Source organism: Sander vitreus, chromosome 2, assembly GCF_031162955.1.
Source record: "Sander vitreus isolate 19-12246 chromosome 2, sanVit1, whole genome shotgun sequence".
Taxonomy (NCBI): domain Eukaryota; kingdom Metazoa; phylum Chordata; class Actinopteri; order Perciformes; family Percidae; genus Sander; species Sander vitreus.
The window spans coordinates 12,565,019-12,582,510 of NC_135856.1; the positions used below are offsets into that span (position 1 = coordinate 12,565,019).

General features: G+C 40.5%; 3 protein-coding genes across 3 annotated transcripts; 1 reads left to right on the forward strand and 2 right to left on the reverse strand.

Annotated features, from left to right (window-relative positions):
• Positions 1–174: 174 nt before the first annotated feature.
• mcrip2 (MAPK regulated corepressor interacting protein 2) lies at positions 175–7,252 on the reverse strand. Its single transcript, XM_078278553.1, has 5 exons — positions 6,638–7,252; positions 6,389–6,458; positions 5,036–5,169; positions 2,932–3,039; positions 175–629 (listed from the first exon to the last, which is right to left on the reverse strand). Exons 1-5 carry the CDS (start codon positions 6,690–6,692, stop codon positions 559–561), a joined length of 438 nt encoding a protein of 145 aa, XP_078134679.1. The 5' UTR covers positions 6,693–7,252; the 3' UTR covers positions 175–558.
• Positions 7,253–8,246: 994 nt separating this feature from the next.
• On the reverse strand, positions 8,247–14,651 carry gde1 (glycerophosphodiester phosphodiesterase 1). The gene is made up of 6 exons (XM_078278541.1): positions 14,108–14,651; positions 13,196–13,371; positions 11,863–11,968; positions 11,306–11,398; positions 10,507–10,718; positions 8,247–10,331 (listed from the first exon to the last, which is right to left on the reverse strand). Exons 1-6 carry the CDS (start codon positions 14,357–14,359, stop codon positions 10,184–10,186), a joined length of 987 nt encoding a protein of 328 aa, XP_078134667.1. The 5' UTR covers positions 14,360–14,651; the 3' UTR covers positions 8,247–10,183.
• Positions 14,652–14,922: 271 nt separating this feature from the next.
• On the forward strand, positions 14,923–17,184 carry tmem186 (transmembrane protein 186). The gene is made up of 2 exons (XM_078278580.1): positions 14,923–15,056; positions 16,086–17,184. Exons 1-2 carry the CDS (start codon positions 15,018–15,020, stop codon positions 16,743–16,745), a joined length of 699 nt encoding a protein of 232 aa, XP_078134706.1. The 5' UTR covers positions 14,923–15,017; the 3' UTR covers positions 16,746–17,184.
• The last annotated feature ends 308 nt before the right edge of the window (positions 17,185–17,492 follow it).

Below are 17,492 nucleotides of genomic sequence, written 5' to 3' on the forward strand. Positions count from 1 at the left end.
AAATCATTTCAGTCTTGTCTTGATGTGTAAAATAGATTTTACACACGCTCTGTCACCTTATGTATAAAAATAATCCTATTGAATGAACAGAATACTAAATACACTTCAATCACGTCAGGTTTCATGAAAAAACTCAGTAAAAATATGGCCTAAATAATAAATTCCATCACAAAATTTTTTTTTGAAAAACATTTTACTTTTTTGCTCAATAGATTTATATCCAAAGATCAGCCAAGATGTACATACAGCCGAGAACACTTGAGAAAGAACGCAGGGTTCTCCCAACTTCTATCCGATACGTCATTCACGTAGAGAGAGACGGGTCCTTCACAACAGCACAACCTCTAGTCAGCGCTGTCACAGTTCAGTTAGGTCGCTGTTGTTGCATCTACAGCAGCATGACGCACAGGGCATCAAATCAGATTCCTAATTACGCACGACCCTTTTGCACCGCAGATACCGGAGATGTGCTCGCCTCGCCTCCTCTCCACCCTCGTGATGCCCTCACGACGGAGCATCAACGCCGTGCTTCCTGTCCCGCCTCAAAGCCTCAGCCAGTCAGGACAGGTTGGCAATGTTGGCAAGGAAGCGCTGAGCCCACCACTCCTCCAGGTCAATGGGCACAAAGTCTGTACAGAAACAAAGATAGAGGGGACACGAAATTAAAGCATAATCCATGTTCTATGATTTATTCATTTTGTTCTTTAATTATTAATTTTGGATACCAAAGTCAAATTAGTTTTAGAAAGAAACAAGGGATGATCTGTGCAACCAAGTATGGAAGTGAATTCCTATACTGAGTTACTTATTACAACTGTTACTGTTTTTATTCTGTGTTTCATCTCATCCAAAAAACAAAACCTGGACATTTATATTAATTTAAACAAGACAGCCTACAGCACATGTGTCAAACTCAAGGCCCGTGGACCAAACCCGGGCCCCTGGCAGGTTTTGATCCAGCCCGCATATCAATTTAGGTTCACAATAAATGTTGGCCCGCCTAGTTGTGCACCAAAACAAAAAGACAGGAAACTGTTTTTCAAAACGGCAACTACACGACACTTGGAGCAGAATTTGGTAGATTTGCCGACTTTGGGACTCCCAGAAATTCCCACAGAAGCAGAGAGTTTTCTAAATTAAAGCTGAGAAACTGGTTGCTGTGAGTCAACTTTTAAAATGTAATCTTTGTTTTGCTTGATTTGCTAAATTCTAAGATTTCTAAGGAACTATTTGCTGCCTTTTTTAGGGCATTATGTGGACCAAACTGTAAGTGAGAAGACTATATGAGACATGGAATAATATAGTCAAAAATATTTGACTTCTTCGAAATGAAAGCATGAAAATAAACTCTATATGTCTGGCCCTTGATGCGATTCTCCTTTTCCAGTGCGGCCCTTAGTGAAGTTGACACCCCTGGTCTACAGCCATGCTAGTGGCTCTGTTAGGCAGGGCTTTGAGCTAAATGCTAATTTACGAGCTAATTTGCTCGCAATTATGATGCCAACATGCTGATGTTTAGCAGGTGCAATGTTTACAAATTGAGTTTAGTGTGTTAGCATGCTAACATTTGCTAATTAGCACAAAAAAAAGGACAGCTGATGGGAGAAGCATTCATTTTGCAGGTATTTAGTCATTGACCAAAGTATTGTACAAACTGAAATTATAACCTCTCTTATAACCTCTCTTTCGGAGGAGAACATGCATGTCTGTACCAAATTTAATGGCAAACCATCAAATAGTTGTGGAGACATTTCACTCAAAACCACGGCCACAATTTTCAACCCCATGGTGGCACTGGAGGTAGACATTATTCCCTGGGGATCATGACTGTACAAAAATGTTGAGGCAATCCATGCAAATGTTATTGCAATATTTCAGTCTTGATCCAACTGACAGAGCCATCCATAGAACCACAACACGAGCGTGGCTGAAAAAAGGATGATCCAAAGTACTGTTTATGAAAAATGAAGATACACATAGATTTTAGAGGTTTCATTACTCATATTGTAACTACCATTTATGAAAATCTAAGTGCCTCAAATCCTCACATCAAATCTGTCATAACCTTTGAGGGCAGCGAGCCACAGAAGGAACCGGAGCAGACAGGTGTGTGTGTGGAAAGACGAGACACGCTACCATCAGCAGTCAGGCCTGGTTTATCTGGAACAGCCAGTTTCTCAATAACCAAAATAAGAGTTAAAAATTAAAGTGGACTATTACAACAGTCAACCTCTGGCAGTGGCTACGGATAAAGTTGAGCCAAAAAAACACTGCATGTGATTTGTGCGTAGAGATGAAAGCAGCCATTGATTTTTTCCTCTGGTCTTTTAATAACCAGGAAGGATGAAAACTTGACAGGATTACTGGTTAAAAGTTCAGGGGGTTATAGAAAGCAGGAAGGTGGTCATCTGTTTGGATGCCATAAAACGGAGTAGTGAGATCAAATTTGAGGGCGGATTTGGGGCTGGGAGACATATAGATATTAAATCGTGATATGAAACTAGATATCGTCTTAGATTTTGGATATCGTAATATGGCATAAGTGGTGTCTTTTCCTGGTTTTAAAGGCTGCATTACAGTAAAGTGATGCCATTGTCTGAACTTACCAGACTGTTCTAGCTGTTCTATTATTTGCCTTTCCCCACTTGGACATTATGTCCACATTACTGATGATAATTTATCTGAAATCTAAGTGTGAAGATATTTTTGTTGAAGCACCAATTGTCAACCGTGGAATATCGCAACAATATCTATATCAAAGTATTTGGTCAAAAATATCGTGATATCTGATTTTCTCCATATCGCCCAGCCCTAGGCGGATTTACTTCATTGTCGTGTTCTTTGAAGACTTACTTTCAGCAGGTGAATGGATGGGAATTGCACTCTAAACAAAGTGATCCCTGTTTAAAAGTGGAGATAGCAGGTACTTACTCTTCATCGCAGCACTGGGAGTCTTCTCAGTGTACTGAACGGGCCCCTGGCTGGCAGTTGACTCCCCACCTTCCCCGTCTTCCATCTTCTGCTCCACCTCCTGCCACGCTGCATGCATGCATGCAAACACACACACACACACACACACACACACACACACACACACACACACACAAAATATATATACGCTGAATTAACTGCAATGCATACTTCAACAGGAATATGATTTTAAACGGGTATAAAAACTAATTAAGTTTTCTTATTTTCTACAACATTTCTGAACTTAGCCCTGACACTCAAACATTTCCAGGACATCACTAAAGAAAACTTCCACTGCATAGCAGCTGACTTTGACTATGTCCATTTTTAAGATAATGTAAATAGTTGTGAGAGGGCTAAACTGCTCTGTGGCGTGTGTTTTATTTGCTGCGGGTGAAGGTTTTCCAGCTTCACCCTGCGATAAGCCTCAAGGTTTCGGCTCTGTGTAAGGGGTTTAAGGGGTCGTCATGTTCAGCTGGAGTGAGACCCATCAGGTTTTCCATCTTAAAACAACTCGACAGAATGTGCCCGAGGGTTTTTTCGTTAGGTGCGAACGGCAGAAAAAGGTCACAAAAGGACGCCACAAAGCAGTCTGTACTGGCAGCGGTCCAATAGTAACACAGATAACTAGTTCATGCTGATTCAGCTCTGCAAGTCATTCATTTCCACCAGGGCATGAAGTATTGGCCAGCACTGAGGCATGCTGGGATAAATTTAAAGACGGGCTGAGTGGTGCACAGCCGGGATTTTTAATCATTGTTGGGTTTTAATGAAGTACTGTCTGTTGACAGTTTGTGGAATTCTTGCAATCGTGCCACATTTCATTTCTTTTGTGAGGCCGTTGTTCAAAGTGTGCCGGTATATATTCAGCCTCATTTGTAACTGCTGAGGAGCTGTGACGATGTAAACTGTGAGTTCATATGTGGCTGTAAACAAAACGTGGTTTTGGAGTTACTGCAAAACTTCTGACTTCTTAGGAAGATACCAAGGACTTAGTAAGAAACTAATAAATGTACATTAACAATTAACAAGTGGTTCAAAGCAATCAAAGAATATACAGTAGATAATGTACCTCAGTGTAAAGTGTTACTAGCCATCTCCTATTTTTCACAACACATCTGACTGACTGGCTGTATCGTAATGCACTGCTTCCGTTTTATTTTATACAGACATATCCTGTAAAATTACTGAGAAACTGAACTACGGCTGCTGAAAATTGAAAAATATCCCCCGTATCATTTACCAAACACACCCCCTCAATTTGTCGGTCTATTTCAGCTGCACAATTTCCCAAAGTTACCAACCACCCTTGTTAAAATGCAGCTTCTCAGTCAGGACGTTGTTGTAAAGGAGTAAAAAAAATAATAATAAAAAAACAATTAGAGAGAATGCAGGAGATTATCTGCCATCCACAATGAATACGTTTACATGCACATAATATTGCGGTTTTTGCCCTTATTCTGAAAAAGACGATATTCTGACTAAGCTGTTTACATGGCTAAAGAAAGTGAACATTCCACTAATATTCACGGGTTACATGTAGCCGTGCAAAATAGAATAGATAATAGAAACATATTGAACTCACTGTAGAGCACTTGTTGCTGTAAGAAATAAATTGTGTATTGCACTTTATTTCTGTTCTGTTTCCTTTTATCTGAAAACTGTGTACAGCAAGGGTTTCTTTTTATCTAGTCTATTGTGTATTGTTCTTTAATTTTATACGGTTCTGTGAAAAAAAATCTTCCCAGCCCTTGTCACATGACCAATTAATGTTTCCATGATGAGCCAATAGAAAATGTGTATTGTATTTAGATACACAATTTGTTGCAAATAAAAACAAGTTAAATTAATAATGAATGTGATGTGTTTTATTTAGCAAAATTACAATGTGTTGTTCTATCATATCCAATATTTCTAGGCTGTATTCTGATAAAATCCCCCCCTGACTGATTATTGGTCCCCACTGTGCCACCCCACTAAAAAAAGAAATCCTGGAATCGCCCCTGGAGGTCTGCCCTCGCACTGTGACCCACATCCACTCGTCTACTGATCCTGCGGCCCTCACCTTCATACACAAATCGGACGTTCTCTTCATGTGCAGGAGTGAATCCCTCTGCCGGGCTGGCGGTCTTCTGTGTGGCTGCACTGTGGTAGCGCTTCCCGTTCAGACGATTGAACACGATCTTTGGGGGCGGAGAGCTGCAGAGATCAGACCGAGATGAATAAAGAAATACGTCAGCTTGGCGACTAGGGCAGCCTGCATCACAACAAAACACAAGAGTTAAATCTCATAGTGATGGAAAATATTATGCTGGTTGCCAGTTCATTTAAAACTTCATGGTTGACCTACAGGATGCTTTGTGTTGACACCAATAAGTGACGCTTTAAACCTCAGATTTAGCGTCCAGACGTTCATTAAAGATAGGCCTACATTCTTGGTATTAACAAACATTACTTAAAGCTTTTTCAGAGATTTAAACCGTATCTCAGTCTTTATCATCAGCTGGGAGTTCAAAAACTCTGATTTGATTACAGAAAGACATTGCTAAGTTTTCACTTTGTTTCATTTGTGCTTAAGTGACCAGATGTTACTTTCTTTATCCCAGAATGTCAATCTAGAACTCCAACTTGCAATATGCAATAGTAGGACCACAAGAGTTTGTAACAGTGGAGAAAAAGCAAGACTTGCAACCTTTACTCAGAATGCAATAGCCTACACCTTGTCGTTGCAATGCAATATGCCTTTTCCTCTTCTAGAATGGATTTCATCCTGCAAAGCCACGTATTCAATGTTGATGCGGATATAAAGTCTGAAAAAAAACCCCTGCTTGCCTTACTTTAATTGAGCCTCTGACAGTAAAACCTGATGGTTAAGTTTACTGCTTAAATTAGAAAAAGCAGTTGATACTTTTCCTGCTGTCAAATTCACCTGAAGCAGCTACTGTACTGCAAATGCACTTAGTTGCCAGTGTTTTAGGTACACCAAGCAAACCTGTTAGAAACTGTTTAAGAGGCGTTGAGTCAACGTTATGTTTATTTTGGAGGATGCCGTTTGTCGTGCTGTTGAATTGTACTGCATTAAGCTACACTGAGAGGTGTTTCTAATCATATGTCCAACTCATTTCCATAGTGAAGTAGAGCTGCTGTAATAGACTTAATCGGTTTTAGATAGGTGCACCTATTAAATGGCGAGTGAGCGTTTCTTTCGGGGGTGTTGCTGCCTGGTTTTTCCGTGAAGGCTGGTTAAGTGTCCGATAATGGATGCAGAGACGTTACCCAAGTCACCGAAGTGTTACATGACCGAACTCACGGGGCACGTGTTGAATACTTTGGGCCAAGTAGCTCAAACAGCCGGCATAAACATTCTTGTAAGACAAATACTCTAAAACAAGACTTACTTAAGAGCAGCTATACTTACTTTGATGAGAGCCAAGACGTCGGCTTGAGCTTCAAGTCGCTGAATTTGCTCTCGATTTGTTGCGTGGGACCTTTTGAGACAAAAGTCAAGTTTAATTGTTTCCATGCTCTGCACAGGTTACCTTTAAACGCTGCGTGTGAACTCTGAACCATGTTAACTGTTAGAGTGCCCCAAAACCTCCCTCATGGACCAAAAGCGATCTGATGTGATATTACATCATGCTTTAGATAACGAGATACATTCACTGACCTGTCCTCCGTTGTGTAACAAGTTTGCTGGGACCTCTGGTGATTGTGTACATCATGTGAACGCCAAGGTATTCTATAGTGTCTGTGTTTAAGGACCTGTCTTGTCTTCTTATGTATCAGGTGCGCACATTGACTGTCAACTCCAACTTTTAGTCCGCTGTCCGCTCCTCCTGACGCAGCCACGATGTGGAAAAGAAATTCGCGACGTGTCTTATTTTGTTCCCCAGATCAGCTGCTCCAGAGTCGGCCTGGCGCTTGCAAGAGACTCGCTTTGCCTTGTTGTGAGTTGTATATTAACACGCAAACCCGCTGCACCTCCTAACCAGCAGGTGTTCAGTTGTACGAACCGACGGCCGCTGCTCCTGTGAGAGGTTGCGTGTAGGTCATCCAAGGAGAAAGCGGCTCCACAAGCCGGGGTTCAGTCAGTCAGAGGTACGGGACTTTCTGGTTCCTGACGTCCGATGACAGCGACACTCCAGGCCGGGCACTTTACCCTCTCTCCGGTAGGCTACTGACTGCGACACCTCCGCTCTCTCACAGAATACAAGGACACTGCACAGTGCACACTTTGCTGTTTTCATTAGGACGGAAAGCTACAATGCTTGACCCACCGTCAAGCAAGCGACAATACGGAGCAATATTTCCGGTCAAAGTTTTCAAGATAAAATGTTGACAACTTCTATTTTGATGACCGTTGAGATCACAAATGCTACATCACATCACCAAGCACCACTTAAAACATTGAATGCGTCCAGTCTTTAGAGGACTCGTAATGTTCAATATTATAACGCACATTGTGCTATTATCATTGAGAACACTGGGATTAATTTATGTGCTATTTGACATCCTGTATTCTGTGCACATGAACTGGAAAAGTTGGGATTTTCTTTAAAAATCACTAGGGAGTAGGAAAGGGACTGAGTTAGTGCTACACTTTATTGTTTACTATTCATTGTGATTATGAATATTTTACATAGTTTCAGCTTTCACTATGGATGTTTTGGTTGATGTGATATTTTAATAAGTTAGTTCTTTTTATTTGTTTAGCAGGCAGTAGGTACAATCAAAACATTAAGTATCTAGAGTGATTTTTTTTCAATGATTGACAACATTTTATTTATCATTATATTAGGGTTAGATGTTCCAAGACCTGGGCAAATGAAACCAACGCTTTCTGTATGGCTTATTAATGCGTGAAATTCTTGTGTGTGTGTGTGTTTTGGGTAAATATGAAGTGTGACATCAAATGTACTTATTTATAAGGCACAGTTATAATGTAACCATGCAAAACGACAGTATTTTACTAGGATCTTAAAGTTAAAGTTATTTAGAATATCCTACTTTTTGTGGCTTTTACTTTGAAGTTAGTCTCTTTATTTCCGCTCTTGTCGTTTCTGTTAATCTGTGGTGGGACTGCTTTACGGAGCGGGGCAATCCCCCTCAGTGACGTCACTGCACGCCCCTCGTGCGGAGCGATCACCTTTCACCTATTAATCCGAACGCGCAGACAGATAAAAGTGTTGACAGTAATGACAAAAAGTTAAATAAAACTGCACCTTTTTGCAGACTGTAAATTGTATAATGAATCAATAATAACCAAGAGAGCCTGATGAGAATGTACCATTTAACATATATTTCCAAAGACTGACAGCAAGCATGGTGTGACACAACAACTTATAATAAAAGCATTCTTTTTTTCACAGGTAACCTTTGTCTTTCAAGTGAAAATCACCTGAGTGACTCTACGATGTGAGCTGACAGTCCGTGTTTAGTAACTGAAGATCAGCCGGGACAAGAAGCAGCTCAGACAGGCTTATCCAGGGTGATATTCAACACTACATCTCCCACTCACCCCCCATTCATCTGTACTATCTGGGTCAATCACCTGAGACTCCAGGCCACGAGGCTAATCATCAACAGCCCACACTACATAGGCTTAGTGCTTGACACTCTGACAATTAAGATGAACAAAACTGAATTAACAGCACAGGCCAGAAGTGTCACAGAAGTGTCTGGATTTCTGACACGTTATGAATGCTCCTAACAGAATTAGTTTTAATGTTGATCTACTGAATAATTTCAGCAGGCCCACCGTCAGAAACCGACAGTGGGACACAATTTTCCAAATTGAGCCCCTCCTCCACGCTCTCCAACACCATAGACCTTTGCATAGACTGCCCCTGGGCCTTGGTCAACTGTACACTTTGAACCCCCTGACAACAGGCCTGAAACAACTGGTCTTTAGGGACCCATTTGGTGACCCCCAGCATTTATTTATTTTTTGGCATTTTAGGCCTTTATTTTGACAGGACAGCTGAAAACAGAAAGGGGAGAGAGAGAGAGGCAATGACATGCAGCAAAGGGCCGCAGGTCGGAGTCGAACCTGCGGCCACTGCGTTGAGGAGTAAACCTCTAGTTATGGGCGCGAGTTCTACCAACTGAACTACCTGGGCACCCAACCCACAGCATTTTATACATACAGTATGTCCGCTCTACCGCCTACTCTGCATCACCACAAAACATATTCAATTATATAAAATCAAATCTTCATGATTTGATACTATCCGCTTTTAAGACTAACAGTGAAATAAGCCTTTTACTTTTTCCTTTCAAAATCATTTTCAATGATTCTTAAATTGGTAAGTCTGCTTAGATGAGGTTAATATCTGAGTCAAAGAGTTTATAAATTGAATGAATCTAGCGGTCTTATCTGTATATTTCAGAGCTCTGTCGAGTCTGAAAACCTTTCTGATGTTGAATTTACCTTTGGTCAAACATAGATACCAGTAATTAACAATAATGGCTGCATTTCATTTAGGTTTTTTCAGTCCAGTTCATCTGATATTGCAGATGCTGGCTCACTGGCTTCCACACCTAAATGCAACAGAGACATTGTTAGTTTATTTCATGTTATTAGTTGATTCGGTGGACTGTACTTTTCAGAACCTAAAGAACAATATCTGTATCCATCTGTATAATCTGTATCCATCTTATCTTATTCTACTCTACATTTCAGTTCCATATGCACGTTTGTCAAATATATAAAATGTTTACCGTGTTCATATTAGTTCTAAATATGTATTCATTTTTTTATGAGTGACCAAAATCCTTTCTAGGTGGATTATGCCAGACCTAATCATCTTTACTGAGTAAAAAGCAGACAGTATGATACAATATACATATATTGTAGGTCTTGTAAGACAGACACAATTATAAAGAAAACAAACATAACTGCAGTCCTGAGTTGGTGAATACAGTACATTTGATAAAGGTCTATTATAGACACTTATTGCCAAAATGTCTAGAAATGGCATGTCATGCCTCTTGTTATTAAGTATGGCAACCAGTCTGGTCAGTTTGACTGCCTCAAGTAATCGTACACACATTCACAATAATGCATAGTGCATGGGAATAAGAGTGGCATGTGTTCTCTTACCTGAGGCCACATTATGGGTGACAAGTAGACAGTGAAAAGGCCTTTCATATGGATTTGATCTTTTTAATGACAATATGTGGAAACACATCCTGTGCTGGGTTCATGTGTGTTTCAGTAATGGGGTTCACAGTCTTCCACAAGGCTGTCTGTGATGTAGTTGACTTGCAGCAGCTCCTGGTAGTACTCTTTCTCCACTTTTGTGTTGACTGTCCAGGCTACCACTTCCACCCCCCTCTGGGCCCAGTACTGCACATAGTCCCTGCAGACAGAACACGCAAACACAGTTATTCAGTTACTCTTATTTAAGTAATTAGTAATGTTCTTCCTGAGCGGTTCCAAACAGGAATTTCAGTTTGTTAAGCAAACACCCTGTGATCCAAAAAAATTAGTGTCTTCTTATGATGAGAGAATATGACTGTATGGTCTCAACTCACACTGAGACAAAGTTCTTCTGGATAAGGAAGGCTGAGATGCCACACAGCTTCCACAGCATGTGATGGTGCGCCCAGTCAAACACCATGTCCATTAGTGTCATCCAATTGTGTTTCCATAGCGATGAGAAACGCGGGGTGCCATCTCCTAACCGACTCAGGCTCCATGGCCGGTGGGTCAATGCTGTGACCACTTCTGGGTCGCTCTGCCTCATCTGGGCCAGAGTGGATCCGAGACATAGATTAAATAATGGTGAATGTTAGCAATGTGATAGATACAACAGCAATGCAATACAAGACAGGGAGGTAAGCCAATATTTTTGCTTATTTAATCAGTACCAGTATGTTAACTATGAGACAGTTGGGAGAGAAAAGTGACACAAAACGCCAGCCTGTTCTGTTCCAAATACGTTTTGTCTCTTTTTTTTTTTAAATATGGTTATAACACGATAAACATGTTTATACCAACTGTATAAAATATATATGTAATTTAGGTTTTTTTGCTCAACCACTGAAAACATGGACATTTTGCTTATGATCAAAGTGTTTGAGCCCTGCTATAATATAGTGTTTATGCAGGCAACATGGTAGGGATTGGACCAGAACAAACCATTTCATTTGGACGTGTTTGCAGCAATGTGTGCAGGCTGGTTCCCCAATTAAAATGTCCACAGTCTCATTTAATAACTGGCCCCTTTTGTTCCACAGCAGTTTGACAGTCAAACACTGCAAATCTGACTTTGTTCAGGTACAGTATACTACCAAACACTCACTTCCAACAAACTTCAAAGAGCCCTCTTACCTTGTAGATAACTCTGGGCTCGAAAGAGCAGACAATGCTGCTGTTGTAGAGGACTGGGTGTTTTTTATACAATTCTTTGAGGGCTGCAGCTGCCTGGGAGGAGAGGAGAAACACGTGGTTATTGTAGGACAGTCAACTGTTTAGAGTTGTGTGTATGTGTGTGTGTGTGTGTGTGTGTGTGTGTGTGTGTGTGTGTGTGTGTGTGTGTGTGTGGCTTAAAATAATTGTGTGTGTTCCTGTCCAACCATTTGGTGGTAACTAGCAGCTGTGTATGTGTAGATGCACTGCTGTGAAGCTCAAGAATTTTACGGCCTAAGACAACAACTGCAGCTCTGCATTTCTTACTCATCGAAAAATGTGCTGAGTATTGGAAAGTACACTGATGGACTAAGGCCAAAGTAAAAGCTAGCTTTGGACCATCGTAATCACAATAACATCATTTTCTCTTCATCATGCAATGCTGATTGACTAGGTACAAATCAATTAAATCAACAAGTATGACTTGCAGATCGCACATCATTAACTCTTGTTTTGTTTGTTAGTTTTGTTGGTTGCACCTCATCTGGATGACCTTTGACATCAAAATAGATGGTGAGCTGCAGCTTGATACATTCCTCCACCGCCTCGTCAAGAGTTGGGATCTTCTCTCCAGCAAACTTGTCCCTGGTGATGAAGGACACAAATGTTTAAGTGCGATCTCAGGCTCACGTGCATATCATTCTTTTTTTAAACTAATTTACTGTTTGCAGGGGACACATTACACTCAACTTTGATCAGAGATACACCTAACTTTTCCATGCCTGGATTATGATAAAATGCATGTGATAATGTTCATGAATCTCTGTATGTAAAGGCTCCTAGCATCTGTCTGACACTATATCTAGATAGGACACGTTTCATCTTTAAGGCTGGGTAATATAATAACTACAAAGGCCCCTATGTAATAATATTACAACTCATACATGTAAAACATTTGTACAGACTTCACGCTCCTGTGTCATTAAATAGTAAAAGTATTTACATAACTTAGGAGCATTAGGTAAATTGTATACAGTAGCCAATTGCCAACATTCATAAAGCTTATAGTTATGTGTAGTTTATTATTCTGGTATCGTTATTGTCATAATATTACATCATGCTTCGGTGATACGCATGACTCATGGAACCTCACTTTCTTGGGACAACAAAATGTCCTCCCTCCTGTAATTTTTAAGACAAATTACAAAGATTTCTCATCCCATGTAAAATGTCCTGTGATATCCATATTATCATTTGTCAGGTGATAAGGTCTACTTTTGTTTGACTTCTAGCCCAATTGTATTCAGGACGGTTCCCCCTTACTGTACTGTATGTCTATGTTTTTTTCATGTATTGTATGCTTTGCTGTAAAACTAATTGCCATTCTGAAAGTGTAAGTTAAAGAGACTGTTTTGCATTTCTTTTCTTTGTTCTGAAGTAAGCTGCGTTTAGAAACCTGTGGGTTATTTGTCGTACATGTATTTACAGACAGCACACCTCTGATATTGCATACAGCCTCTTATTTGAGCGACATTTCAACTGTACACGCACACTCTAAAAACCTGTGTCATCCTAAATCGAAAGCATCAGCTGCAAAACAAATCCCTGAAAAGAAAATGTTGAATGACTGCCCATCTGTCTGCATGATTGTACTGTATATGCATTCCTATCTATATCCTTCTTTCTTTCTTGAGATGTTAGGCCTTTACTTGATAGGACAGCTTAGACATGAGGGGGAGAGAGATGGGGAATGACATGCAGCAAAGGGCAGCAGGTTGGAATTGAACCTGGGGCCGCTGCGTCGATGGGCTATGCCTATGTACGAGGGGTGCACGCTCTACCAGGTGACCTACCTATGCACTCATTTCTTACTTGAGTCGATGTTTAGCAGCTGCATCCAGTCTCCCCAAATCGGACAGTGTCATCTGACTGAGTGGTCCCGAACCGTTAGTGGTCCGGTCCACAGTCTCATCGTGCATCAGTATTGGAACGCCGTCTGCTGAAAACTCCAGGTCCAACTCCACGCCTGTCGCCCCATTCTTACTGGCCTAAAGCAGGACAGATGGGTTTAAAGCCAAATATTTCAGAAGGGTTCTTCTTCTTCTGGTCATGGCCAGAAATCTGTCAAAATCTTAATTTAAAAAGTTAAAACTCTGACTAAACCCTAGCTTTAACCTCACAGACTTTGACTTTATATTGAACATATATAGATATACTGGGTTTATACTGGTGTATGTTGTCCTATAAGGAACAAGGACCAATTAAAAAAGAACCTCCATTATGTAGTTTTTCACTGGAGAGCATAGACACGTTTTCAAATTAAAAACACCCTGTTCAGTACACATTATTTGAAACTAATTTCAGACCATAGAGGCTATGTGAAACAGTCACATACACCACTTGCCTGCTATGGATACAACAGTTAAATGAAAAGCAGTGTGGATAATGTATGCAGCTTTAATGAATCTGTAGGGCTGCTGAATTCTGATGAAACAATGTTGGTCACCAGTTGTTAAATGGGACATTATGTCCTGATGGTGGGGGTAAATCCTGATCCCCCTGATATTTTCTTCCCCATTCATAGTACACATGTTACTGCCTGCCATCTTACAGAGCTATGGCAAATTGGCAATATTTTTCAATTCAGTCAGGGATGAAGATATGACATTTCAGCATCTAGCTAGTGGTGGTGTGCTCCTTTTTACCATTGGTAACCCAGGCTGTCCCATCCCAGCCTGGGATTTTAACTTTAGCCCTCAAATCCCCTCCTCTCTCTCCTCTCACCTCCCGAATGGCGACTATCGTATTCTCCGGTGCGTCGTGCCCACCGCCCCGGTGAGCGACCACCGACACGCCCTTGGCTGGGTGCAGCACCTGCCGGGCTCGGCTGGTCGGTACCTGGGGGAACCGGAACATGGCCAGAAAGAGGTAGAGGGAGGCGGTGAGGACGGTTGTCCAAACAGGGCTACGGGTCCCCAGCAGGACGACCACGAAGACGACCGAGTACAGGGTGACTTCATCTCCCATCTGCAGCATTGTTGTCCTGGTAACGTTAACCTGCTAACGTCAGCAAGAGCGCCGCCGCCTGTTAGTTTAACGTTAGCTAACGTTAGCTACCCGTTCTAAGTTTACTTTCTTCAAACGCCTTATCTGAGATAAGGTCATGCTCCGTCTAGCTAGCTAAGTCGCAACATTAGCTACTTAAACCGTTCTATAAAACACTTAAAAGATAAAAACCTGTAACTGGTTTTACAGTTGACGAGAAACAACAAGCTGTCTATTTTCAGTTCTTCATTTTTCTTCTTCCATGTATTGGCGGTTGGCACGATTTGGTGCATAACCGCCACCAACTGGTATGGAGTGTGTGGATCAGAATCAGAATATCTTACCTGTACCATAAATCAAAGATAGATAACACTAATGTCTTGAGTTATTTTGTAGAATATATATTATATCACACTGTACTCTTATCTGTGTGATGTTTTGAATAAAAAAAATGTAGGGTTAGGTTCAGGTGAGATTTTAATAAAATATCAATTAAATGTTTCTAAAGTGACAATTTATGACTTTCCCGCAAGGGGGCACACACGAGCAAACAAAACACGGTTGGTGAGTATATCCGGGTCAGAGTGGGTACGTAATTTCTCTCAAAGTGTTACCTTTGGCTTGTCTCTTATTTCTAAAAAGGAGATTCATGTTTCTTTGTTTTCTATTTAGCCGATCGTCAATCATGGTGAGTCTCTTTCTTTCTCAAACTCTTATGTTGCTTTCAATATTTTGCAAGACATGAGAAAATAATGTGAAAGTTCAATTTTAGCCTAGAAGCTAACTGCTGCTTTGACTTTGAAAGCTCAGTGTGTATCTAATTTGTTTAACTCTGGTTATACACTAGTTGTTTTTTGTTAGTTCTGTCTGCGGTGTGCATATGCTTTATTGCTCATTTAAATTTGCTCATACTTTTTATTCAACTGGCTGCAAGGAGGATTTATAATTTGGGTACTGAACCTGAACTGAAAAACTGTTACACAACAGCATCACACAAAGTGCAACTGCAGCCATGATGATGCTTATTATACATAGGGTGAATAAAATAACAATAATAACAAAATAACAGGAACACCTGTATACATGTAATGCAATCCAATCCAATAGCCCTGCTATTTATGTACATTTTGTTGCTGTATTGCATTACTTTGTATAATTAAGTGTGAAGTTTGAACATACTTTCACTATTAATTCATCTGCTGATAATTTTTTTTGCTTAATCAGCTGTTCTTCAAAAAAAGTCAGAAAATAGTTAAAAACAAAAAGAGTAATATGACATAACTTTAGTCTTTTCCTGGTTTTACAAGCTGCATTACAGTTAAGTTATGTAATGTTCTGAACTTACCAGACTGTTCTAACTCTTCTTTATTTGCCTTTACCCACTTAGTTGACATTAGTGATGATTCTTTATCACAAATCTCATTGTCAACACTACAATATCGTCGCAATATCGATATCGAGGTATTTGGTCAAAAATATTGTGATATTGGATTTTCTCCATATCGCCCATCCCTAGTTTACTGTCATAGAAGATTAAGAAAAACAGCAAATATTCATATTTGACATACTGAAACCAGGGATGTAATGCATTTTTTCTTTAAAAAATGACAACAATTAACAATAAAGTTTTTCCAGATACATTTCGATCGACCAATTCATTAATGCACATTGTTTTGGCTCTAGTGAAGTGTCACACGTATCTGTTGTTTTATTACAGATCAGGTCAGTGCTGCTGCGCAGGTTAACCTCCCACATCCTGTCCTGTACTAGAGGATCGTGTCTTCTTACAGGTCGGATACCTGATGGTGTGCACCCTTATTCACGAGGTCACACACCCATCCAGCAGAGCTTCCATGGACCCCTTATACCTAAAACCACAGCCCTGGTCAGGTACTCTGATTTGTCCACAGAGAACTACACCATGATTTACAACCTGCCACACATTAAGCTCCTCAGAGCGTTGTCCAGGCTCAAACTGCTCCAAACTGCAATCACCGTGGTCATCTTGCCCCCAGTGTACTTCCTCTACTTCCAAGGAGACATCCCCTTCTTTCTTGTCAGCTACACAACAGGGATAGCGCTGTTCGCTGGTGTCATGCTGTACACTGCCAGTCACTTCTTCAGGAGGGTTGTGGGGATGATGTACCTGGACCCGTCCCAGACCACGCTCAAAGTGTCCCACCTCAATTTCTGGGGCAGGCGCCATGACATCTACCTGCCTGTGTCAGATGTTATGACCATTGGGGATACAGGAGACTCTGTAAACGAGACAATATTGAAACTAAAGAGATACAGCTCTCCAGAGACATTGTATTTTTCCATTAATTTTGGACGCGTGGTGGACAAACAGGGTTTTGAGAAGGTGTTCGGAACATAAATATAGTAGTTTTGTTTGTTCAAAATGTATACGTGTTGGGGACCGGCATTGTGAATTCTTCTAATTCTTATATTCAAAATATACCTTGTTATCATGAGAAGATTTTGTTCTCTGTGAAAAATAAGATTAGGCCTTACAGTGGAAGACTGTCTCTGATATAATCTGTGACTGAAATATGTTTGCTGTTATCGGGCTGATGTGTCCACCGTGAATAACAAGCTAATTATTTGTTTAGTGAAGCTTGGGATTGAAAAGTATGGTTGTATGTTAGTCAGCCCTTTACAGGACTCTGGCCTTCAGAGTAGAACAATGTGCTAAGTGACCATTGTTGGCAGTAATATGTTAAGAGTATTTTCAGGTTACGTCTGTCTGGTAACTAGTGTCGTAATGTGTGAAGCAGAAAAAAAGTTGAATAAAATCACAGTCTTCTCGGTACAAATGAGGTTGTCCTATTGTTTTCCAAGCAGAAATAGTCGTATTGCCTCTTAAAACAATGAATGACAGAAGTACAGTGGCATTCCTTTACTAAAAGATATTTCAAGGTAAGAAATGAAGCAGAGCACGGGTCATGTGTCTTCATTCATGTGTTTCTTTATTCTTCAGTTCAAGACCAAAACGGTATTTACGTTTTTATTTTTTCATTGGTTTAAGAAAAACAAAAACTACTGATCTGCCAGGAGCTGAATTTTTTTCCCCACTCATCACCACACTCTGGACTGTAGTCTGTTGGTTTGACCACCAGATGTC

Excerpts from the sequence above, each read along its gene's own strand:
- mcrip2 (XM_078278553.1), bottom strand. The coding sequence starts at position 6,692 with ATGATGTACACAATCACCAGAGGTCCCAGCAAACTTGTTACACAACGG. Across the intron at positions 5,170-6,388 it reads ACGTCTTGGCTCTCATCAAA|CTCTCCGCCCCCAAAGATCG; the intron begins GTAAGTATAGCT and ends TGATCTCTGCAG. Across the intron at positions 3,040-5,035 it reads CGTCCGATTTGTGTATGAAG|CGTGGCAGGAGGTGGAGCAG; the intron begins GTGAGGGCCGCA and ends GCATGCATGCAG.
- gde1 (XM_078278541.1), bottom strand. The coding sequence starts at position 14,359 with ATGCTGCAGATGGGAGATGAAGTCACCCTGTACTCGGTCGTCTTCGTG. Across the intron at positions 11,399-11,862 it reads TCAAAGGTCATCCAGATGAG|GCAGCTGCAGCCCTCAAAGA; the intron begins GTGCAACCAACA and ends CTCTCCTCCCAG. Across the intron at positions 10,719-11,305 it reads AGCCCAGAGTTATCTACAAG|ATGAGGCAGAGCGACCCAGA; the intron begins GTAAGAGGGCTC and ends ACTCTGGCCCAG.
- tmem186 (XM_078278580.1), top strand. The coding sequence starts at position 15,018 with ATGTTTCTTTGTTTTCTATTTAGCCGATCGTCAATCATG. Across the intron at positions 15,057-16,085 it reads TTAGCCGATCGTCAATCATG|ATCAGGTCAGTGCTGCTGCG; the intron begins GTGAGTCTCTTT and ends GTTTTATTACAG.